At 32.6% G+C, this 24928-nt stretch overlaps 2 protein-coding genes and 1 non-coding gene across 3 annotated transcripts; 1 reads left to right on the top strand and 2 right to left on the bottom strand.

The window, feature by feature from the left end:
- Positions 1 to 1931: 1931 nt before the first annotated feature.
- Positions 1932 to 2483, bottom strand: LOC108981930 (phytosulfokines-like). The gene is made up of 2 exons (XM_018953183.2): positions 2301 to 2483; positions 1932 to 2210 (listed from the first exon to the last, which is right to left on the bottom strand). Exons 1-2 carry the CDS (start codon positions 2409 to 2411, stop codon positions 2079 to 2081), a joined length of 243 nt encoding a protein of 80 aa, XP_018808728.1. The 5' UTR covers positions 2412 to 2483; the 3' UTR covers positions 1932 to 2078.
- A 6584-nt stretch (positions 2484 to 9067) lies between these two features.
- Positions 9068 to 9139, bottom strand: TRNAD-GUC. The gene has a single exon. It is a non-coding gene; the product is annotated as a tRNA-Asp (tRNA).
- A 5488-nt stretch (positions 9140 to 14627) lies between these two features.
- LOC108987551 (uncharacterized protein KIAA0930 homolog) lies at positions 14628 to 22240 on the top strand. The gene is made up of 12 exons (XM_018960481.2): positions 14628 to 14937; positions 15080 to 15281; positions 15389 to 15463; positions 16547 to 16653; positions 17402 to 17462; positions 18106 to 18165; positions 18249 to 18323; positions 19070 to 19249; positions 19785 to 19839; positions 20810 to 20932; positions 21301 to 21536; positions 21893 to 22240. Exons 1-12 carry the CDS (start codon positions 14906 to 14908, stop codon positions 21914 to 21916), a joined length of 1230 nt encoding a protein of 409 aa, XP_018816026.1. The 5' UTR covers positions 14628 to 14905; the 3' UTR covers positions 21917 to 22240.
- Positions 22241 to 24928: the final 2688 nt, after the last annotated feature.

Genomic DNA, 24928 nt, shown 5'->3' with positions numbered 1-24928 from the left:
TTTTAAAAGCAATTTGACAATTGGATTGCTACAATAATCGTCTTCAAGACTTCCATTTATATATGGTAATGGGATTGCACCAACCAATTATTTAATACCCATTCTCAGTTTCATATTTTATTTTAACTTATACACTATTTTTTTTAATTACTATTCTTATTTTGTAAAAATATTAAAAAAAAAAAAAAACAGAGAGAGAGATGGGCGTGGAGAACAAAAGACAGAATCCCATCACGGGTATAATCAATCAAAGACAACGCTGCAAGTCAGCGCTGGCATGTCAAATAATGTTGGTTAATAATGCACTATGTCTCAGCTGTCTTCGACACCAGTACTTTTCATTTTTGGCAACAAAGATATGATGAATTGGACAAACTAAAAAATCATTCAGGCCGGCATCGTGAGAAGAAGAAATTAATATCATATAAATTTATAATATGGTTGAATTGAATGGAAATCTAAGAGAGTTGAACTTTTGAATCCTGCGTGGTACTTGCACTACAACCCCTTTTTTTGGCCATGAAGTTGATGATTACTTTTGGAGACCTCATTTGACAAAAGTAAACCAAAAAAAAAAATAATAATAATAATAATGAAAAGGAGATGTATTGGTAATGGTGGCCTTCGCTTTCTCGCTCCACAAAACTCCAATGTTATTAGCTTCTGACTCAAAACCATTTTTTTTCTTTTTTTTTTTTATTGAAAACGGCCTTTAATCATTCTCATCCATTCTTCTTCATTATACACTTTGTGCAGGTCAAACATGAATATTGATGCCGTACATGACCCGGGGTTTTTGCTTATTCTCGATCGATCGTTTAAGTAATTTCTACGTTGATATATAAAGATCATGATCATCTTGGCAAGCATTTGCGGGAAAGGAAATTACACATATAGGCCCAAATATACCCTCTATATATATATATATATACCATATTAAATTAATTAATAATAAATGCGGGACATATTTTCATAGAAAGAGGAAATTTCACTCTCATATATATTGGTTGGAGACATGCTGTAGATTACTGTGATTCGTTAAAGCTTTTATGTTGCCAACTAAGTCGTGACCATATATTGCTGTTAGAGCTGCTTCTTAGAATTTAAATTGTTTGAGCCATTTAAAGCAAGGCAACTACGTACGTACGGCAATTATATATATATGTGCCATGATCTGTACGTATAACGTAGTCGTTAATTTCACTCTAAATTGTACTAATTGCAGATCCTCGACCGGTACGTAATTTAAGTTTTAGAAAATATACTATTAAACATGTCCTATATATCGATAAACCAAGGTTTATATACGGAGTAAGTACAGGACGTAATAGCCTTTTCTTCACATGACCGACCGGAATAACTTCATTCACCCGGAAGCACTCAACCCGTTTGGAGTTTTTGTTCAGACAAAGATGGAATTAAGGCGCCAGCCGGGCGAGTCACAAAATCCAAAACTATGATCTTCATCAGACGGAATTCAAAGCAAACTGGCGACCACTATGAGAGGCGAAAACACACCTTTATAGGGCACGTTTTTAAAGCTGCAGTACTACTCGTATATATGTTCTTTTAGTACGCAGCAAAGTAGAAAAGGAAATGGGGAAAAATAAAGAAGAAAGAAACCACCGCGTTCTCTGATGATCATGGATTCATGAGCAGGAATTCAGATGAACAAAAGTATATATATATTTATATATGATCAGATCAGACTTATGTAGAAACCAACCCAATTCATGATTCATCTTTTACAGTTTTACCTTTATCCTTCAAAATGCCGGCCATTTTGGTATGAAGATCAAACATATATAATTCAAAGAATATATATATATATATATATATGTTATAATCGAAATTGCCGAAAGATTCAAAGGAAGGTACCAAAACAATTAACCTCACAAAACCCAGGACGTAAATATAATTCTAACAGGAATATGTATCATAACCCAAGAATTTCCATTTATTGCTTTGATTATACCAACAGATTGCAATGAAGTTATTATTATAATTTCATGGTAATGACATGGCTGCAGGCGAACATCTCTTTATATATATATATATATATAGACAACAAGTACAATTCATGGCTTGTGCTTCTGCGTGTAGATATAATCCAAATGAGCCGCAAGGGTCCTTCTCATCAAGCACTCTTCTTTCCCTTCTACTCCTTCACAGCTCTCGTCAACCTCAACCTTTTCTGGTTTAACTCCTGCCTGTATCCCACAAAAAAAAAAAAATCAATAAAAATATATATAATTTCAAAATATAAAAAGATTAACCAAGAAATCATGTTGGATCCTAACCAGAGAATCTCCGGGAAAGGCAGGTTCTGGACGAGCGGCATATGTTAGATCAGCCAAGCTGCTAAGGAGAAGAGCGAGAGTGAAGAGGGTGCTAATTAGCTTAAAAGACATGTTGTTCGATCGGCTAATTTGCTGTATAACTTGTTTCTTTGCAAGGGATAATTGGTACTACTTTTGCTGCTTACCACTGTATTTATAGCTGAAGATCAGGAGGCTGATTCTCCAAGTTGATTAGGTACGCTCCAACTCAGTCTTTTTACAGTGGTATCGGCTGAGCCTGTGGACCTGATCCCTTCTACGTTAATTACAAGAATCTTCTCTCTTTATCGTGTCATTTATCTCATGCATGCATTGGGATCGTGACACGTCGGTTGGCTTCGAGTATCTGAGTACAAGCACAGTGTCTATTATTGCGAAAGGGAAACTATCGAGGGTACAAAAAAATTAATTTAATTAACATTTAAGAGATCCGTTTGGATAAATAGTGAGATGAAACCTCATCTAATTTAATTTTAATTAATAATTTAATTATTATTTATAAATTATTTCAATTTATCTTATCTAATTTCGCTATTTTATATTCCGCTTCGTTGAAACAAATAGATGTCTGTCTTCCACCTTTAACAAATATTACGCAAGCTTTTGACAACATCCCTTTAATTCAATTACCTCCTTTTTTGTTGAATTTTTATAGTGGAAAGGATCCACCTTTTTCTCTTGTATAATTAAGAATTCCAAACTCTGTTGTATTTAGTTTTATTTTTAATATAGTATCCATCTTGATCAAAAAAAAAAAAATAATAATAATAATAATAATAATAATAAAAATAAAAATAGATGTCTGTCTTCCGCAGATAGCAAAACGTTGTATTAGAATGAGGCATTCCACGTGACGAGCGGCCTAATATTCCCATCGTACACGTCTTTCACACTGCCCTGAGAGACGTGCGCTTTAAATGTGCAATTAATCTGTCTACATGGATACTAAAATGTTTGACTTGAAAACCAAAAAGCGAAAAAGGACTGTAATATTATATCATTGTTTGTATTTGTCCTTCTCCATGCTTGTTTCTTCGCATACCCGTTGGGAATCGGGATGATAAGATGTTTCGGATATTTTATAAATAGTAATAAAAAGTAAATAAAAAAGAGTAAATAATAATAATAAAATAATTAATAATAAAATAGCCTGAGATGAGCTCACTAATAAAATATAAATTAAGACATGGCTTGGAATGGTTTTTTTAAATATAAATTTAAAGCCTGAGATGAAATGAAATAATTTTAGATAAAAATTAAAAATTAAATAAAATATTATTATGATATTATTTTTTTAATATTATTATTATTTTGTGATTTGAAAAAATAGAATTATTTGTTATATTTTATGTAACAATTTAAAAAAATTATAATGATGAGATGAGATAAGATGAAACACTTTTACTATCCAAACAAGGTCTTTCTATTGAAGCCTCCTTTAGTTACACAAATCAAATTAGATGAGATAAAAAATCTATTAATAATAACGAGATAATTTATTAATAGCAATGAAATGGTTTAAGTTAAATTTTTTTTTTATGAAATTTTAGGAAAGGAGAGAAGAATAGTTGAATAAAAAATTATAAAATTATAAAATGTTTAGAATATAATTTTTTAATATAATTTTTAGTTTTGCGATTTAAAAAAGATGATTTTTTTATGTTTTATTTAAAAGTTTATGAAAATTGTAATGATTAGGTCATGATTATATGAAAAAGTTAAAAATTAAAATTAAAATATGTTTGTGCTTGAATGGTGTTTAGATGTTGAGATAAAATAAGATAATTTCAAATATTTGTGAAACCAAACTTGCTTATGTCAATAAGTTATTTTAATAAAATTATAAATTATCATGGTTATACGTTAAATTATAAATAATAGATATAATATATTATCTTAAGTCATATTAATTTATAAATTTATTTTTATAAAATATTTGCGGCAATCTAGCACTTTTCTTGATATATAAACAACATAGCCGATTCATTCTGTTTTAGTCTCACTATTATTTTCATCACATTTACAAATTGCCGGTGTATTTGATGTTTTGTTGGTTAGATAATTGATAGTTGAATTATGAAATGAATGGATTTAAAAATATTTTTCCGTGTAAAGGATCCCGACCCTCAGTTAGTACAATCATCGGATATTTTGATCTGAAAATATTGAAATAATAAAAAATATAGGCATATTCAATACGATTCCACGACTCCTTGGTGTTGGGGTTTTCTTGGGCTAAAAGCATAGATGGACTGAATATTTGGGCCTTAAAATTCGAGTATTCGAGGTTTTTGGATGCGGGCTGTCCTACTGAGGCCCAATGTTCCAAACCCCACTGATGTGCGGAACGCAGCTTCTTTGCCATTTGGAAAAGAAACTGAAGGTACTACTCATAGAATGCATGCATTCAGCCCATTGAGTATTCGGGATTCATCACAGACTTCCCGGCAGCTAACCTTCATTTTATGTTTTTAGATTATTACATCGACAATTAGCGCTGCAAATGAGCACGTCAACAGTTTCAGCTTGACACGTGTATACTTGATTCATTTAATAAATAAGATGTTCATAAATATTAATATGAATTTAAATATTAAACAAGCAAAACTTATATAAACTCAGCTCAATTCGATTTAAACTCACGAATAAAATTCGCTCGACTTGACTCGTTTGAACTCGTTTTGAAGCTCATAATATATTTTATATATGTCTATGTTATATTTATTAAATGTTAGTTATATTTTATATACTTGATTATATATTATTAATTTATTTATAATTTACCTTATTTAATATATATATATATATGTATATTATGTTTTCCAAAGTGTGTATAGGATAATTTGTATAATAATATATCATACAACTAGACCTTTTGATTTATTATATTATCTATATGTATTAAATAGTTTATTTTATTACATTTATCTTATCTTATGTATTACATTTTTAATTTATAACTATTAAGTTATTTTATAAAAAGTTATACCATAAGACTTATAAGACTTTTTTAATCATACTATTTGGTTGAATAGCCAAGTGATTAGAGTTTTTTTTTTTTTTTTGTAAAATTTTAAAAAAAATATATTAATCAAAAGATAAAGATTCAGAAATTTAAAAAAAGAAAAAAAAAAATGAATTCCCTAAGACAACACACGATATTTGCATGTGGCGTGCAAACATTGAAAAAACAACATATTTGTAAAAAAATATTCATAGATGTCGGATAGCTAAAAAAGATCCATTGTTAAAAAGAAAAAGTTGGATCGTCCTATATATTTAATGTGTGTGTTTGTTAGCTAAGGTAACATAATGAGATGGGGTCTCTCCTGCAGGTCGGGCAGCCTACATGATGAGACGCACATTCACCTTTCAGTCTCATCATTGTCTTCCTCTCCTATCCTTTTAAATTAGCATGCACCCCCCAACCCAGCCTGCCTTTCTCTTTATTTCTTCGGTTTATGTTAAATCACCGTTTGTTACAGAGATTTAAATTAATGAAAAATAAATAAATCAATTTAATTATTTATATTATATTTTTAAAAAATTCTCTCGCATCATTCATTTTTCACTCAAGATATTTTATTCCCCACCATTCCTCCTTTCTTCTCATTTATATATCCTTATCTTGGATTGCAATATGGTTAAGCCGTTGGTTTCACGAAAAAGGGAATAACTTTTGTTATTTTTCTTTGCTTTTGAGCGATAAGATATGAAGATGCAATCCTGATAATATAAATTGCAATTTGGTATGATCAGTTGCCTTTTTCACAGAGAGAGAGAGAGAGAGAAGTTCAAAACTCTATTAGTCTGATGAACAAACGGACCATGTTGAAAGAAGTTAAAAATAAAGTATCAAACGTAAAGTAATTAGCCTCGTCGACCTCTCTTAAATGTTGACACCCATTTCCCTAACTTGCAGTAGTCTTCTCATATATCATGTGCTATTCAGTTTTTACCCAGACTGAAAGAACAAAAGCCAAGTAATTCGGAAGGAAGGGTGATGGTTAATGTTAAAAGCAAGGTACAGGGGACAACAGACCCAGCAGGCTGGGCCCTTCTCGTCTGGGGCGCCGAATATGGCTAATTAAGTACTCTCACACGACGTTACTCAAACTCCTGACCTCACTTGACCTGACCCGACCTTTGTATAACATGTTAGTACTGTTTTTTTTTTGGTAGAGAAAATGCTTTAGATCTCCGTAAAACATAATTCACGAGTTTTGGATTATAAAATTATTTTTATAAAATAAATTTAATTTATTTATTTATAAATTTATTTTTATAATATGATCTTTTTGTGACTGATATTTGTAACATCATGATATTACAAATAAATTATATATTCAATTCTATTAGAATACCATGTAACATCATGGTATTGTAATTCTATGCTACACGTTATATATCATATTTTTTTTTCTTTTATCAAATATATAGTATATGGATTATGAGTAGAAAAATTTAATAAGTTTAAAAAAAGTAAAACAAAAAAAACAAAAAATATATAATATATTATATGTAAAAATGATGAATAACACAAGTTCATGTAAAATGCGTATACACTGCACCTAAGAAGGCATTTGGAAAAAATAAAATGAATACGACTTGTAGAATGGATCAATCCCTACGGCCCATTCAATCCACCAAACGACACCAATGAGAATACTTTAAAACTAATTAAAGTTGGTAATTCCACCATTTGTTCAGGGCAACATTAGAATTCACCAGCTCACAAGTCATTAGCATCCTTTGATTAATAGACAGGTCCTTAAAGTTGAGCCTGAAGCTGCCTCTCAACTTTTCTCTCTTCCTCTCCCAATCCCAGCTACTACTAATTTTGGCTCACCCAACTCATAAATGGCTGCCACTACTACCTCCTCCAGCTGCGCCACCTACTTCAATATCCAATCCAAATCCGTTGGGGTTGGCCCTAGGACCCGGACCTCCTCGAGCCATGGCTCATCCGGGTGTGGCAAGCTTGATGGGGTGGCTATGTGGCTCATCAATGGCGTTACGACTGCTTTCTTTGCATCTTTGGAACGATGCTCTTGCATCCGTATCGCCACTGTAGATGATAGCGATGAAGCCAACGACTTGCCGTTGATCTTCAATGATGGAAATCTTAGGAGCGTTGCTGGCAGTGGCGCCAGTAGCCGAATGAGGACAGGAAAAGGCAAGAAGGGTGGAGCAGTTCTTCTCGAGGACTAAAAGAAATACTATCTTGATCGCCAAAAACAAGGTTTTTTTTCTTTTATTTTGGGTAAGTGATTTGTGAGGTTCTTGGATCGGTTGTGGAGTTTGTTTCTTATATGTGGTTTTGGAAGGTGGGATGGGAACGAATCATGAAGAAAAGGATATATAATTAATGTTCTCGATCTGTGCATTTGAACCTGCTGATGAATATTAAGAAAAATACAATAATTAAATTAAATATATATTTTTTCATCTGCTTTTTTAAATCTCTATACCATCTTAGTCTGTTTTTCATATCTATTGGGAAGATCAAACATATAGTAGCTGTAGCATGTTGTCGTTGGATCAATTGTTCTTATCTTCCATCCTTTCAATTTTTGGGCAAATGATTCATGAACAGCCACACGAACTACCTAAGTTGAATATTGAGATAAGATTAGATGAATTAAAATCATTTTACCTCTGTATCCAAACGGGTCTTAAGTGAAGGAGAAATTCTCCTAAGCCTGCAACTGCCACTTGTGCAACCAGTCTTTTAAAATTACACGTTTGAATATAGAAACGATTTCATCTCATCTCATCATTATAATTTTTTAAAATTTTAATACAAAATATAATAAATAATTCAATTTTTTCAAATCTCAAAACAATAATAATATTAAAAATAATATTCTAATAATATTTTATTTAACTTTCAATTTTAATCTAAAATTATCTCATCTCGTCTCATCTCATCTCACCATTCAAACATGACCGATTTAGTTTGCTAGCTAGCCATCGGTGATCTTTCTGATAAGTATCTCAATGGGATGGATTTCCAAGAACACAAGTTAAATTGTTTGTCGTAATTCAATGACCCTTTTTTTATATTTAGTATTATATACTGTTTTTTTGGTTCCATTTTCTTGTATTATATTACATGTTTTGTTTGAGTTGCTCCACAAGGAGTTGCCAATTCATCAGTTGAATGCCAGGTCGCTGCATAATCTTTTCCGGCAAGCTTTAGAACGCGATTAGCAGATTACACTGTTTCTTTTCTCTTTATCTTATGTTAAAGACGACTCTAGCAAAAGTAAACCAGCGCTAAAGGCGCTTTAGATATGTAAGAAAGCTTTTTCCTTTTTCTTTTTTCCAAAATTATGAATGATGTTTGCCATTTTGGTCATCATCATTTTGTTTCCCTCGCCAAACTTTCTTTTTTACTTTCGGCCAATTTTTTTTAAAATTTTTTTTTTCCGAAGCGTCAACGTGAGGGAGGATTAGGAATCCAAAGCTAGAAATACTTTTATACTGCATGCCGTAAAGAAAGGCTATATATTCGTGCTATCGAGTCCAGCCAAGCATATTATAACTAGCTCTTGTATTCAAAAAACGTTACTCGATCGACATAATTTTATATTTGAACGTCAATCTCTTTAAGATCTTGAGAGCTTTTCCCTGTGATATCAAAAGAAAGATGATCTTGGGTCCACACTGACGTTTTTGCATAGAAAAAGGTCGTTAGAAGTTACAACTTTAAAAATATAATTAGACGCCGTTGCCGGGGATCGAACCCGGGTCACCCGCGTGACAGGCGGGAATACTCACCACTATACTACAACGACTTCGGTTGGTTTTAAAACGAGCTTACAATATATATCAAGAAAGCCTTCCTCAAGCCATTTCTTTACATAAATGACAATATCCTGTAAATGCAAATATATTTACAACTATAAATTGTGCAACTGTCATGCAATTATTTAAAAAAAAATAAATAAAATATGGGATCCAAATGAAAAAAAAATTAATTTTTTAATAATAGACCCTATTTTTTTTTAAAGTGATTACGTGATGTTTACGCATTTTATAGTTATATGTAGAATTACTCATCCTGTAAACTTATCAACCTAGCATGTTTTAAAAGTCTGAATTTATAAATTACCATATATTTCTTGTCAAATTCTTAAATAACAAATGACATTGTTTTAGATAAATACACAAATAAAATTTAGATGAAAATTTTATCCTAAACATAAATTGATTTGGAAAAATAAATTTACATTTAATTAATATTTATATAAATAATTTGAAGAGTTTGATAGTTTTTTTAAGAATAAAAATGGTAGACGAGATAATTGGAAATGACTAATAGTAATAGTTTAAAGTGAATTCATACTTGATTCAAACTTAGGATCTAGTACATATTAAACCATCTGAAGTTACAAAATAACCATTGAATCACCACTTAGAGCAATGACATTGAATTAGTCAAATGTCAATGAAGCCAAAAATATGGCTAGTTTTTTATTAAATCAGATAAATTAGACTAGATAAAGTCATTCAAGTAAGATTATGAGCTACAATAAATCTAAACATTTCTCCATCTTTTGCTAGATATTGTTCATAGCCAAAACACATATTTTATTCCAAAATATTGCTATCTCAATTATTAATTAATATTGTCAATAATAATATTAATTAACTGATTTTTTGTATGGTTATTAATATTATTATCTCTAGTTATTAATTAACATATGGTTAATGTAGTTGCAAAATATGAAAAAAAAATGTTTTAAAAATATTATTATTAAAAAAAATTATATTATATTCATATTTTGGCTAATATATGGATAACTCAACATGAGGTTATATGTTGAATGACTTTGAATTTAGGCAAAACACGTAATTTTAGAGAAATTTTAACTTTGACATTGACTATACCATTGCAAATGCTTCGAGCTACAAACGAACCGAGTTGAGTCGGACTCGAACAAGAGTACTCAAACTAGATTAGCATATTTTGAGGTAAAAAAAGAAGAATAGTCTTTACCACCAAAGGTTAAAAATGTTATTGCTCATCGGCCTTTAAATTAAAAAAGAAGAATAGTCTTTACCACCAAAGGTTAAAACTTTCGCTTGGAGGGCTAGTAAAAATAGTCTTCCAGCAAAATTAAACTCCTTAAGCAGGTTATGTAAAATTGAACTTTGTTGGGGCTATTTTTGGGGATGTGGGAATTGATGGAGTTTGAATAATTTTAAGGAATGATTCTTTTGTTTGCTACTAGTAGAATGGAAGTGGAGGGTTTTTCGATATTGAAGCGTTGGCTGCTTTAGAGGTTTACAAATGATTTTACAGTTGGGATGGGATGGGATGTTCATTTACTGTTATTGAAGCTATAAAGTCACATGAACCAAATTTTACGACTCAAAGGCCTTTAATTATGGAGATTCATCATCTTCTTAGAGCATTCTCATTGGTTTGGGCAAATGCATCTTTAAAATTTAGCAAATATCACACTTTTTTACACTTACCTATTCCATTTAAATTCAATCCCCACATTGGATTAGTCATTCACATTCTATATAATACTAAAATATTATTATTTTAATAATTAATTAATTAAATTTATTTTTATCACATTTTATAGTTCTACTAATTAAATGTTAATAATAATTATATTTTAGTTAAATTAATATTAAAAAAATTAATATTAAATGTTAATAATAATTATATTCTAGTTAAATTAATATTAAAAAAAGTTTTATTAAATGTTAATAATAATTATATTCTAGTTAAATTAATATTAAAAAAAGTATTATTAAATGTTAATAATAATTATATTTTAATTAAATTAATATTAAAAAAGTTTTATTAAATGTAAATAATAATTATATTCTAGTTAAATTAATATTAAAAAAGTATTATCAAATGTTAATAATAATTATATTCTAAATGTTAAATGTTAATTATATTCTAATTAATTTAATTTGTTTGCTTGGAGTGAGAAATTAATATTTTAATATTTGGAGAACCAATTATGGTTCTCTATATTTGGCCAATGACTGTAGCAAAAATGTAAATTATTTTGAAGATGGCCAATCCAATGTAGAGTTTTTTTATACAAATTATCTAAATTTTAGATAATTTTTTCATTTGGCCAAGCCAATGAGAATGCTCTTAGATGTTGAACGACAAGGCAAGGAACACACACCTCTTAGCACTCTCATTAGATTAGTTAAAATTAAAATACATTTTTTATGAATATAAAATAAATTTAACTTTTAGCTATTCTATTCACATAAGTCTCCACATTGGAATAGTCATTTTTTCATTATATGAAAATAAAATAATTAAAGATAAATTTGACTCTGATTATTCATATTAAATCTCTACATTGGATTATCTATTTATTCATGTGTAATTAATAATTTTAAAAATATTTTAATTTTTTTAATTATAAAAATATTTTTTATCATATTTTACTATTCATAATATTATATATTAATCATATTCTAATTAAATTATGGATTAAAAAAATTATATTTTTTTGCTAAACTTTCTTCTATTCAACAACTATATGTACTTTGTTTGGAATCCAACTGTCTTCCCTCACCAAATTTTCCTCCATTCAACAATAGTATCATCAACTAAAATCAGTACAACTATATTCGTTTGCATAAAAATTTTGTTGTAACTAATAGTTTTGGAGCAATCCTATAAATAGACCAACCCCTAGTACTTCCCACTCATCATAAACAAATCTATTGAGGTTTCCAATCTTTCTTCTTCCAATCTTTCTTCTTCCGATCTTTCTACAACACACCACTTAATTTTCTATGGATCCCTTTTGGAATGATGATCATATTATAGTGAGATTTGTTTTTTTTTTTTTTTTTCTAACCTAGAGGTAGCATGCTATGCAATGCAATAGCAACCAAACAAGCAAGTTTACCGTTTAGAAATACTACAAACTTCAAATTTCAAAATAGAGAAACTACCGTAGTTATAATTTATTCAAATGTAAACTTGAAATCAATATTATTGTTATTCTATTACAACATGTCTTAAGTGTATAAATTATATGCAATCCTCACAGATTTGTAGTCAACAAGGAAATATTATATAATCTATCAAACTAGTAGCTGCATGTGTAAAAAAAAAAAAACAAATTCTTCCATCCATTTACACTAAAATCAGGTATTGTATTTTTTCTGTGCAATCCTCATAGATTTGTAGTCAACAAGCATTTTTTCTATAATCTATGAAACTAGTAGCTGCATGTGTAATCTATCAAACAGATTCTTCCATCCATTTACACTAAAATCAGCACAATAGATCGAAGAATCTGTGTATACACAAACAGAAACATAGTACCGAATTTTTACACAAATAGATTTCTATAAATTTTTTATTTTTCTCGCAGTACACAAATAGATGTGTAATCCTCACAGAAACATATTTACATGCAACGCCTTAATCATAAACAGAGACAGAATTCAAGATACACAAACAGTTAAACCCATCCACAATCAAAGATTAGGGTTTCAAGAGGAGGAATGCGAGGGACGGTGAGGTGCGGAATAAAGTTAGGGATCATCAAGAGAATCGAATTTTATACATGGAAAGAGATTACCTTACCTTCGGAGAAGCAGATCGGCGAGAGAAAGAGGGGTTTTAGTCGTTTCCGTCGAGAGTAGGAATGCGGTGGCGCGGTGGTGCTGTGCCGTTGTTGCCGACGAGACGTGGGGTGGTGGTGTAGTTGTGGTGCGGTGGTGGGTCTCTATGGTCAACTCGGAGTCTTGGTGCGAAGGGCTTCTGGGTTTTGCGAGGGAAAGAAGAATGACGTGGGAAGGAAGGGATATCGGGAATACCGTAAATGCAGACTTCGTGAGAGAGAAAAAAAGAATATAAAATAGATTTGATTAATGAATAGTGTGTTTCAAATTTATAAATTATTTTAGATATTACTGTAGTTATGGAATATAGCTATTTCAATGTGAGCTATTTTATGACTTAAAAGCTAAATTTTCATAGCTAAATCAATGAGAATGCTCTTAGCACAACATTCTAAATAGGTGGCAGAGATGTTTTGAACAAGTGTCTATCAATTTCACATGGGTGTTGTTTTATGAATCTGATGTATTATGTTGTTTATATGTGAATGAATTCTGATTATCAAAAAAAAAAAAAAAGAGAAGAAGAAGAGATGATTCAAATGTAATTAAAAAATGTCATATTTATAAAATAAAATAAAAATAAGATAGGAACGTGGTATAAAAGATTTAGGGTACGTTTGGGTAGTGAGAAGTGTTAAAAATGTTTGTGAATAGTTATTAGTAGAGATTGAAGTGAGTTTGTGGGTCCTATTGAAAGTATTTTGAATTGTTTGGATGTATGAAGTATGTTGAGATGTTGACTTTTGAGTAGGTAGTTGAAAAATATGTGGGTCCCATAAATATTATAGTGATTTTATTTTTAGTAATAAATATTATAATGATTTTATTATAGTAATTTTGTAATATTAATAAATATTGTAGTGATTTTATTTTACTTTTATATATAATAATGATAAATATTATAATGATTTTATTTTTAATTTATATATAATAGTGATAAATATTATAATGATTTTATTTATATAAATATAATAGTGCTAAATATTATAGTAATGTTATTTTTTATTTATATATTATAGTGATTTTTATTTTTAATTTATATATAATAGTGATAAATATTATAGTATTTTATTTTTTATTTTTTATTTATATATTTTAGTGATTATTTATTTATTTATATATAATAGAGATAAATATTATAATGATTTTATTTTTTATTTATATATTATAGTGATTTTATTTTTTATTTATATATTATAATAATTTTATTTTTTATTTATATTTAATAGTGATAAATATTATAGTGATTTTATTTTTTATTTATATATTATAGTGATTTTATTTTTTATTTATATATTATAATGATTTTATTTTTTATTTATATTTAATAGTGATAAATATTATAGTGATTTTATTTTTTATTTATATATAATAATGATAAATATTTTTATTTATATATTATAGTGATTTTATTTTTTATTTATATATTATAGTGATAAGTATTATAGAATGTTTGTGAATAGTTATGAGTGGAGATTGAAGTGAGTTTGTGAGTCCTATTGAAAGTATTTTAAATTGTTTGACATGTAAAATATTTTCAAAAGTACGAAAATACTTGAAAAGTATTGATGATACTTAGTACCCAAACATAGTCTTACTCATTTAAAAATAATTAAAAGAATAAGGACTCTCCTGCGCCCCGACACACGGAATCCTTCCTCTGTATCAGCTACCGGCCACCGCCAGAGCGAAGGGCTGTCTGTCACTCTCTCTATCGCACACGGTAGTTTCCCCAAGCTAATTTTACAAGTACGTTGCATCGGATCGCCCTATCCAACCACCACCACGACCACCACCACCAACGTACGTTTTCCAGCATAAACCCCAAAATCCAAATTCATGGTTCCCGAATCCCCCAGATTGATTTGACGAAGAATTTAGTTGATTCCACTCATTTCACACAACCAGACAGTCGGGCAGCTAAACATTTGAAAATGCTCGGAGATGGTGGAGAGATCCCTTCCAGGTACTGCAAAAAATATAGCTCCACCCTTCCATCATTCCGTATTTTCCTATCAACAATTTATTACGAGTTCAGCTTCACAAAATTCGTGGCCAAGTCAAAATTGCGAAGAACTATAAAATGCCTTTGTTTGTTGGTTTGGTAGGTACGAATTGTTGAGCATGGTGAAGAAGCATTCCAACTCGTTAGGGAAAACCATCGTGGACGAGCCGTTGGAAGCTGATGCTACCGACGACGTCGAATTTGATCCAAGATTTTGGCATGATGTCTTCGATTTGTATTTTGTTCGTGGCAAAGAGTCCAGGGGACGTCAGGACGACGATCTCCTATTCTTCGTTAGAAAATTGGTATGCCTTTTTACTATTTTCCCCGAAAGAAAGGGAATTCGTTTGGTTAGAATCCCTTCCGTTTGTTAACTTGCATTTCTTCATTATTTCGATTTTTGTTGCTATAGAGTTCGCAGGGATATGGTTTCAATGACAATGCGGAAGCTGTTGCTCCTTACTTTGTACGCAGGTGGACACCCGAGGTAAAAGCGGCATGAAAAACCAGTTTGAGCTTTATGCCTCTGTGTACGTGTGCTAAACTGAGTTCCTTTTGGACAACTTTACCTGCATGTCGACGATCTCGTTCGTTATCTTGCTAATAGCACTTGCATTATTTTTTAGATGTTGCTCGGAGTTGATTGTCGAATCCCTTGTATGTGGACTGTTGCAGCATTGAAAATGATAGTTGCTCATGAGGAATTTTCAGTTTAGAAGTTTGTCTATTAAATATGTGTCAGACTTAACAATATCAAGAAAATAGAATTCTTCCATATGGGGTATGTAGCTTGCACACAAATGGTTGGTACCACAACTCTTTCGTCGTTGTTAGCGTACAGTTTATGACTTGTGCCTATACTCTGAAAAATTGAAAAATGAAAAAGAATTAAGAGGAAAAGGTTATATGCCTGTTATCAATGTCATGAAGCTATCAATATAAAATTTCTGATTCAGAAGAAACCTGGACTCATCAGTGTGAGGGTGAGGGGGAGACAAGATCTGGTATCATCTTTATACCAATCAACTGGTGAAAAAGTTATACATTTTCATTCTTTTAATTATAACATATTTTTTTTGATGTTGTGGAACCTCTCAAAGGCAAGACCCTTCGGACCCACCCCTGTAGAGTAAATCCCGATCCTGTGCACCGCACCCTCTGAAATTTCCCTACACGGAACTGGTTAACTCGCTGGCTTTTCACCAGGAGGTATGGCCCCAACAGATTGTTTGTACCCATGAGGTGTTGAACCTTGGACCTTAAAATGGGTGATACCCCAAGACCAAGACCTTCACCACTTGAGCCAACCCCTTGGGGTTTCTTTTAATCATAACATGGAACTGAATGAAGCTTATCCTCAACCATGTGAGGTTAAGTTTCTGGCAACCATGCTCTATCCTACACTTGAGTTGATGTCCTTTTTAAATGCCTGAATTCATGGTCTTTTTGGCCTACCACCTTCCATTTTTGGGCTGTATTCTTAATGTGCGAGAGGGTTTGCCCATTGGCAGTTAATAAGGTAAGATGTTTACTGATTGATAAAATAATTCTCTTTGCTCCTGTCAACCAGTTGGATACGTTAGTTGAAAAAAGTTCTGTTGAAGTGGATTGGAGGCGCTCATTTTACTTGAACTTGATTGCTCACACTTCATTCACTGTGACAGTAGCAATTTGCAGGTAATTTTGGTTTTTCACCTTTTTTGGCATGATATCTTGGTCCTTGAACTTGCATTGGACCCCTTTTGCTTTCAGATTTTATGATTTTGCATGCATGGTTTTTCTCCAGCAGCTAAGGTTGCATGAATCTATGGCGTCATTATTCAATCATGACAATAATACTCATTCTGCTTGTGCAAATGTGGCCCTGATCGAGAATTTTGACTATGTTCTATCAGGCTGTTGATTTGGTATCATATAGAGTTCAGAGTAGTTCCAAATTTAATTTTTTAGACTTCCTGCATTATACTCATTCTCAGTATCAAGTCATATAATCTCTACGGTTATCTATATTTGATGGTTGTAGTTCCTGTGACGTTTTCATCTCTCACAGGAAGTGATTAGGTTTGGTACGATATAGAGTTATTGTTATCTCTACCCCCCTCTGTGATGCAAATAATTGCACAGCAGTTCCATGCTGTTGACATCTAATTGATATATGATACTGTATTACTGAGAGTTACCTTCCATCTTCTTGGAAGTGGCATGTACTTGATAAAATGCATCTCTATGACTCTTCCTGTTTTAATGGATTTGTATCGTTCATAGAATCCTTAAGTGGATAAGAGTTTTAGTTGTAGACCTTATAAAAAATCAGTTGCAGTGATCACAAAGTACAGTCAGCTGACCTTGCTATTACAATTCTTGTTTCCTTCATTTCTACATATAATTTATGGTAAAATCTGAAGTATGATTTTTTATTTTTCAGTCATCAGGACCTTCGGAATCATCAAGCTGGGCAAGATAAGCCCTTGCTACCTATATATAAGGTATTTACGGCGTTAATTAGTTAGTGTGGCAGATATTTCTACATTTATTTTCAAGAGGTTGATTTTTTCTGTTATGCTATTTATTTTCCTTTTCACTTTAAAAAACATCTTTGCAGTATTCAGAATATTTCTTAACCTCTGTAGTGAATTCTCTTTTTGCAAGTACAATTTTGTTGAATTTTCATCCAAGGAGACAAAGGAATAGTATTTAGAAAATTTCTTAGCCTGTAGTGAATTACCTTCCTGTCAGAAGCACAACCTTGTTGTATTTGCAGCCAAGGAGAAATGGGAATTTATGATGTTATTACTTAACTTGAAGTGAGTTTAACTAAGATTATTACTCACCGAAATATCTGTATAATTGACATTCCTGCCGATTTGTGCATGTGCTTTTGCTTTTTATCAGATAACCAAGGGAGTCATGTATTTATTTATGTTATGATTATTTATTTTAAAAACCACAGGGCTACTTATAAAAAAAAGAGCATAAGGCTACTGTAGGAAGGCATTTTGTTGATGAATTTTTTAAGTCTTTGATCATTCATGCTCAACTACAGTGTCTTGCAAGCTACCACACTTTGTTTGTATGTCCAAGAACGCTTGATGATCTAATCTTGAAGTATGGCTTATGACGTCTTTGCAGGTTGTAAAAACTGTTTATGCATCTCCAACTCGTGTCAACTTTCATTTGGATTCCAGAAAGGCAAGTCATGGATATTGAAAAAATTTATTTTTCTTGAGTTGCACCTTAGCTTCAATCTCTGACACTTGCAAATTTGCTTCTAGGAAGTGGAGACAATACCTGCCTATCCAGATATCTGTTTTGCGGTTGATGACTTCGATTCTACTTTTGATGCAGTGGTATTGAGCTTAGCATAAGCTGTAAAGTGAAAAGGCTTACTTGTATTTTTCTTCAATAATTTTTTTACTATACGATCATACATCCCAAGATTTGTTCTAAGAATTAGGCAGGAATTATTAAGACACAAGAATTCTGTAACTGACAGCATGGGCTTGATTTGAATTAGTAAGACATAAGAATCCTATTACTAAAGATGTAATAGGGTTGGATCCTAAAGCATTAAGTCTTAAAACATGTGCTGATGAGGCCTTGAAATTTTAGTGCAATTGAAGACCATAACCTAAATTTGTTTCCTTACAAATTTAAGTTTTTTTTCGTATGCTTCCATCTTGATTGGTTGATTTAGGTTCCGTCTGTTTTAGTAACTGTACATACAGCATTTTTATATCAATTCTTCCGTGATGAAGCATTTTGCCTTTCCTTTGTTCAACTGTACTACATGTTGAAGAAGCAAAACTGCGCTACATTCTTGAAGAGCTAACCTTTCCTCTTGAGTGTAAGATGCTGTACTCTTTGGGTCCTGAAAATTCCATATGCATATATGCAGATCCATTTGGGGTCAAAACAAGGCCTGTTCTAGTTTGTCTGGTTAAAACTAGATATTTATTGATTTAGTAGTTTGTCTGCCTAGTTGTTTATATGCACAAATGCAAGATATCATTCTGGGATATCAGCAATGCAATTGCTACCTGTTATGATCCATTTCATGCCACTACTCTATCATGTGATTTGTCTATGTATGCAGGTCTTGACAGAAACAGACCATTGCTATTGTGTACTTCTCAATGCAAATGATGGGGCAGCATTTCCCAGCGATGATGCAAATGATGGGGCAACATCTTCTATTGAAAAGGAGCCACAAGATTGCAGTTCCAGCAATACTTCATCTTTGACAGCTGATAATAATTTGACCAAAAGTACCAAGGTACACATATTAATCCTATATTAGCTTGTTGCCCCGCCCATGTCTCCATATCCTGCTGAGGAAGCATTTGATTGCTGCCTGTTAACTTTTTCTAACTTCATTATACCTACCAAAGATAACTCAACTAAACTAAAATACCAGCTGCTAGGAATGGGCTATTAGGATTTCCATGAAGGCACTCTAGAGAGCCCCTTTCATTTGACAAGAAATCATGGCTGCATGGACTCGAATGTTCTTATATTTAAAGAGGATTAGGATCCTTTAGAGTTATATGCCCGAACTCCATGGTAGATTTTAGAGGCAGAGAGAGGCAAGCACACAATATCTGGGCCCAATAACATTTAATGTTGCGTGTGTCAATTATCTAGACAACATTTGTATGCTGTCTCGCTCTCTCTCTGAAATTCACCATGGAGTTCAGGTAGAGAATTCTAAAATGATCTCAATTCCTATAAAGATGATATGCTGTCCACACACGCAAGCACACAATATGGTCCGTGGAAGATCCATTTGACATCTTCAAATGCAATTGCAGCTTACTCTCTTCTCGGGATTTGTGAGCTATCAAATGGTTCGAGACTCTTATGATGGTATGTCTTCCTACAAACTTCGCTCGCTCCCCAAAGATTAAGGTTTCGTTCACTTTCACAAAACTTTTCATCTCATCTCATTTAATTGTTACAACTTTCTCAAATTCTCACACAAAATAAAATAAACAATTCAACTTTTTCAAATTCCAAAACAAAAATTATATTAAAAAAATATATTCTAACAATATTTTATTCAACTTTCGACTTTTATCTCAACTCATCTCATCTCATCTGCGAAAACAAACTAGGCCTAAGTACTCTCAAATGAAGTTTCTTACTTTATGTTGTTTCATTCAGTTTTTTTCTGTTTGTTGACTTTGCCTTTTTAGATTAGCGAATTATTTATTTATTATGTTTTTTAGTTTTATCTTAGGCTGGTGCATATATTTTTATTGCTTTTACATGTTGTATATGCAGAAATAGTGATGGGTGATACATGTACAAGTATTGACATTATAAGTCTTGCTTTTACAGTTATATTATGTCCACTTACATTGCTTCAAATTCAATTAGCGAGTAAATAAAATCAATTAAGATTGAAGATCTATTTGAAAAAACTGGTTTCAGTTGGAAGAGGGGATTAACTATGTCATCTTGGAATGTATTTAAAAAAAATGGAAAAAAGAAAAAAGAAAAGAAAAATTGTTCCCTGAAACTTGGAATGTCACTCAATTCATTTCTGGTAGAAATCTTGATGCCTTCAGATGCTTGTCTTATGTGTCACGGGCTTATTTTGTGGACATCTTTGTTCTCCCAACTGTTTCCCACTATGGTTCTGCTGCATAGACTAGAATTTTCTCAAATCTTTGCCAACTTTGGTGTGCAATACTGATTCTTTGTGAAATCTTTTGGCTTACGACACTTGCTGCCTTCGCAACCTACTAAAGTCAGCTCTGTTATTGACTTTTTACTGAAACGTTCAAAATTTTCAGAATAACGTTTGTTTTTGACATTTTTATCTCATTTACAGCTGGAAAATCTCGATTTGGGAGCCTTCTGTCACTAGGACATTCCCCTGGAAAAACGGACAGGCTATACATGAAAGGTCCTGGTGGGAGGGGAGAGGTTGAAGTTGCCGTTTCTGGTGTTGTAGGTAAGAATATCCTCTCTTTGTAGGTTTTGTGAATGACCTGTTTTCTCAGAACATAAACCTGTAATGATCACCGACAAACCTCTTTTTCTTCCTAAGAAAGAAAAGTTGGCATTCATCGCAGGAGCACACGATTACTTACAAAAATTTAATTATATTGATGTTAAAATGTTTTGGAATTGGGAGAGTACATTGTGACTTGGAAGGTATCCCATTTCCTCCATACCCATGACAATCCCTAGGCAGAACACATCTTATTTATGGTCTTCTGATTGGTTTTGTGAAGTAGTTGTAGTCGAATGATTGATAATAGGAAGCAATGATATATGCAAAGATTCTGTGAAATACTGAATCTGGAAGTCCTATATCAGATCAAAGCCAGCAGGACTCGGGCCCCTTTTCACCGGTTGCATCGAGGAGAGAATTTGGAATTGGCTCAATTGTTCGTAAAGCAGCATCTGTTGCATCTGTGGCAGCAAAACATGCCTATGCAGCTACTGGGGCTACTACACCCACGAGTTTTGATGAAGAAATGGTGCCTCTGAAATGCTGCTTGATGTCCATTTCATTGCCCTGGGAGCACATTGCTCATGACCTGTTGTTTAAGGTAAAATCTTGGTTTCCCAAATTGCTTTCTTACCTGCATTGTTGCTTTCAAATGCTCTTAATTTGCCTGGTTGGGGCACTTCTTACCACCCGTGACTGTGTATTTGCCAGCTCCCGTTGGCTCGCCTTACCTTGAACATGTGATGGTATTAGTTGAGCCGGTTTAAAATCTTGTTCTGTTACTATAAACATCAGAACCCAATAATCCATTGATTAACCTTGGTCTTTTAGATGGGACTGATGATCTTTTCTTTTCTTTTATTTTTAAAAAATTTATAAAGTGGTGGTTAATTTTGATCTATCCTTCATTGCATACCTAGAAGAATAACTAATTTAACTCCATGATTGTGATCGCAGGGAGCTCCTCCTGTAAACTTATAAGTATACCCATTGGGAAAATACATGAGAATGGATCATATGGAGGTAATACGTGGCTGGCAAGCATTTGTTTATTTTGACCCCGCCAGAACATGAAGGGCGATTACTCTGTAATCGAAGTTGTACATGGAAATCTCTCTCTCTGTGTCTCCCTCCTTGTCCACATCTTGCTGGGTTAAGTGTCAGCTGGCTATTGGTAGATCATTTTGTTGAAAGTTAATACATGTAGTTTGAGCGGAGTCCATATTGATAAAAGTTAGTACGTACTTGTAGTCTTGTCACGATGCAAGAAATTAAATAGTTAAGTTAAATTTGAATTAACTTAAAGAATTTTGCTCTTTGAGAGTATGAACTTACTAAAAAAATAAAGTAACTTTTTTTATGAATAAATTAATTACGCAACTGAAAAAAGACGCGAAACTAAAGAAATGGTTGGCTGTCGTGGCTGAAAAAGCTGGCTGCCGGCGTGTGGATAAACAAAAACAAATATCATCAAACACTCGTATGTTCGGTAATTAAAAGTTGTCATAAATTGTAGATCATTTTATTTAAACCCAGCAATAAATATTATAGTATCGTTTTTTTAAAAAAAGTTTACTATCAGCATTTAATCGGCGCTCTTCCAAGTTCAGTAGTCCTACGTGTGTAATTTGGCTTACTTTTCCCATGTTTAAGTCCATAACAGTACTTGATCATAATCTGGATCAGCACCCTGGGCGATGATGATATGCGCGACTCGTGTGTTCTAAATGCTCTTGGGCGGATGGTCTCGACTAACCTTAGCACCAAAAATTATAAATTTTAATTTATTGAAGCTTTATAAATGTAATTAACAAAATTTCAGTTTGGATTTAAACATTTCCACACTTATTGTATATCGATCCATTAATCCTTTAACCCTAACTCCCAAATTTTTAGTTTCAGTCTATTTGAACTCTTTTGACGATTTTATCGATGTTGCTATTGCGATTTTGAGTTCTCCTTCGTCGTTTTTAGAAAATAAATGAATAGCAAGTAACACTTCAACGCATCACCAAAATCCCTCGAAATAAGCTCGAAATGCGTTTAGATTTCAAATTAGCACACGCTTTCAGAAAATGAAAGTACTGAATACTAAAACCGTGCGTAAAGTAGCATTGAACATGATTACCAACATGAGCTGCAATATTATGTCTTGCAAACTCATTTTAAGCATGTGACATGTCCACATATTGACAGAACTAAGTACTAAATCTTTAATTAGGATCCATTTAGAGACGATTCGCTAATGGAAGAAGGATAACATACTAAAAACAGAAAATATTCTTGTGATTCTCATTGATTTGATATGCAGTATAGTAGGATATTTATACACAAAGGAAGATAGAATATTTTTTATAACAGAAAAGGGACACGAATGGATTTACAAAGTATTTTTGACTATTCCTGAGATGTATTTTGTGGAGAGGATGAGCTGTCCTTCTCCTTTTGAGTGATATTGTTAACACGACCCTGCGAGCCAATCAGTCCTGGAAGAACTGCGAGGCTTGATCGAAGTGTGTAGAATTTGGAAATGGAAAAGGCTTTGTGAGAATATCCGCAAGTTGATCCTTATTGGAGAGAAAAGATACTTGAAGAGTTTTGGCATGAATTCGATCCCGAACGAAATGGTAATTAATATCAACATATTTAGTTCAGGAATGCATCACCGGGTTCACTGAGAGGTAAGTAGCTCCCAAATTATCACAATAGAGAGTTGGAGGCTTTGACAAAAAAATACCCAATTCTGATAAAAGGGATTGTATCTAAATTAATTCACATGTTGCATGAGCTAAGGCCTTGTACTCAGCCTTAGTGCTGAACCTTGCGATGGTGGACTGCTTATTTAAGCTCCAATAAATCAAGTTTTTGCCATAAAACACACAATACCCTGCAGTTTACTTTTTGTCATCTGGGCATCCTGCCTAGTTAGCATAGGAAAAGACAGCAAATCCAAGAGAAGGGGAGGGTGTGATAAGCAAGCCATAGTCCAAAGTTTGTTTGAGATAGCGTAAAATACGCTTAATAGATTGTCAATGAGATATACAAGGAGCATGCATAAATTGACATACCCGATTCACTGAGAAATCCAAGTCAAGCCTAGTGAATGACAAATACTGTAAGTTGCTCACCACACTTCTGTACAGTGATGGGTCTTCCATAGAAGTAGAGTCAAATGCAGAGAGTTTTGCAGAAGGGGACATAGGACTGCTCACAAGTTTGCAATTGGTCATATTAGTTTTCTTCAGCAAGTCAATAATGTATTTTCTATGAGACAATACAAGACCAGTAGAGTCACGGTGGCATTCTATGCCCAAGAAATAATGAAAGGCACCCATATCTTTAAGAGGGAAATCAACACTTAACAGTGTAATAAGCTGAGTAAGAGCATGCAGATTTGAGCCAGTAAAAACCATATCATCAACATATACTAGAAAGTAAATAGTCACAGATTGATATTGGTAGATAAACAATGAAGTATCAGATTTCGACACAACAAATCCCAAATCCAACAATTTTGAACTCAAACGCGCATACCACGGACGAGGGGCCTGTTTGAGGTCGTACAAAACTCGATTGAGCTTGCAAACGTAGTGAGGAAATTGTGGGTGAATAAAACCCATTGGTTGTGACATAAAAACGTCCTCATCCAGTGTTCCGTGCAAAAAAGCGTTTTGCACATCTAATTGGTGGATCGGTCATCTAGAAGAAATAGCAACAAAAAGCACTAACCTAATTGATGTAGACTTTACCATAGGACTAAAAGTTTCTGAGTAATCCAGGCCTTCGACTTGACGGTAGACCTTGGCTACAAGTATTGGCTTTTCAACGTTTTATTGATCCATCATAGAGATGCTTTGTTTTAAAAATCCACCGACAGCCCACAAGGTTTTGAGAGGGAGCAGGAAGGACCAAGGTCCATGTATCAGTAGAGAGAAGAGCATCGAACTCACGTTGCATGGCATTTCTCCATTCGGAAAATTTAGACATCTCAGT

This window comes from Juglans regia, chromosome 11 (genome assembly GCF_001411555.2).
Source record: "Juglans regia cultivar Chandler chromosome 11, Walnut 2.0, whole genome shotgun sequence".
Classification (NCBI taxonomy): Eukaryota; Viridiplantae; Streptophyta; class Magnoliopsida; order Fagales; family Juglandaceae; genus Juglans; species Juglans regia.
The sequence above is the reverse complement of the archived record's forward strand: the minus strand, read 5'-3'. Positions and strand labels throughout refer to the sequence as shown.

Bases quoted from the DNA above. Each gene is read 5' to 3' on its own strand.
- LOC108981930 (XM_018953183.2), bottom strand. From the start codon at position 2,411: ATGTCTTTTAAGCTAATTAGCACCCTCTTCACTCTCGCTCTTCTCCTT. The intron at 2,211-2,300 runs GTTAGGATCCAA...TGTGGGATACAG, and splicing joins CCTTTCCCGGAGATTCTCTG to GCAGGAGTTAAACCAGAAAA.
- LOC108987551 (XM_018960481.2), top strand. From the start codon at position 14,906: ATGCTCGGAGATGGTGGAGAGATCCCTTCCAG. The intron at 16,654-17,401 runs GTAATTTTGGTT...TTTATTTTTCAG, and splicing joins GTGACAGTAGCAATTTGCAG to TCATCAGGACCTTCGGAATC. The intron at 18,166-18,248 runs GCAAGTCATGGA...ATTTGCTTCTAG, and splicing joins TTCATTTGGATTCCAGAAAG to GAAGTGGAGACAATACCTGC.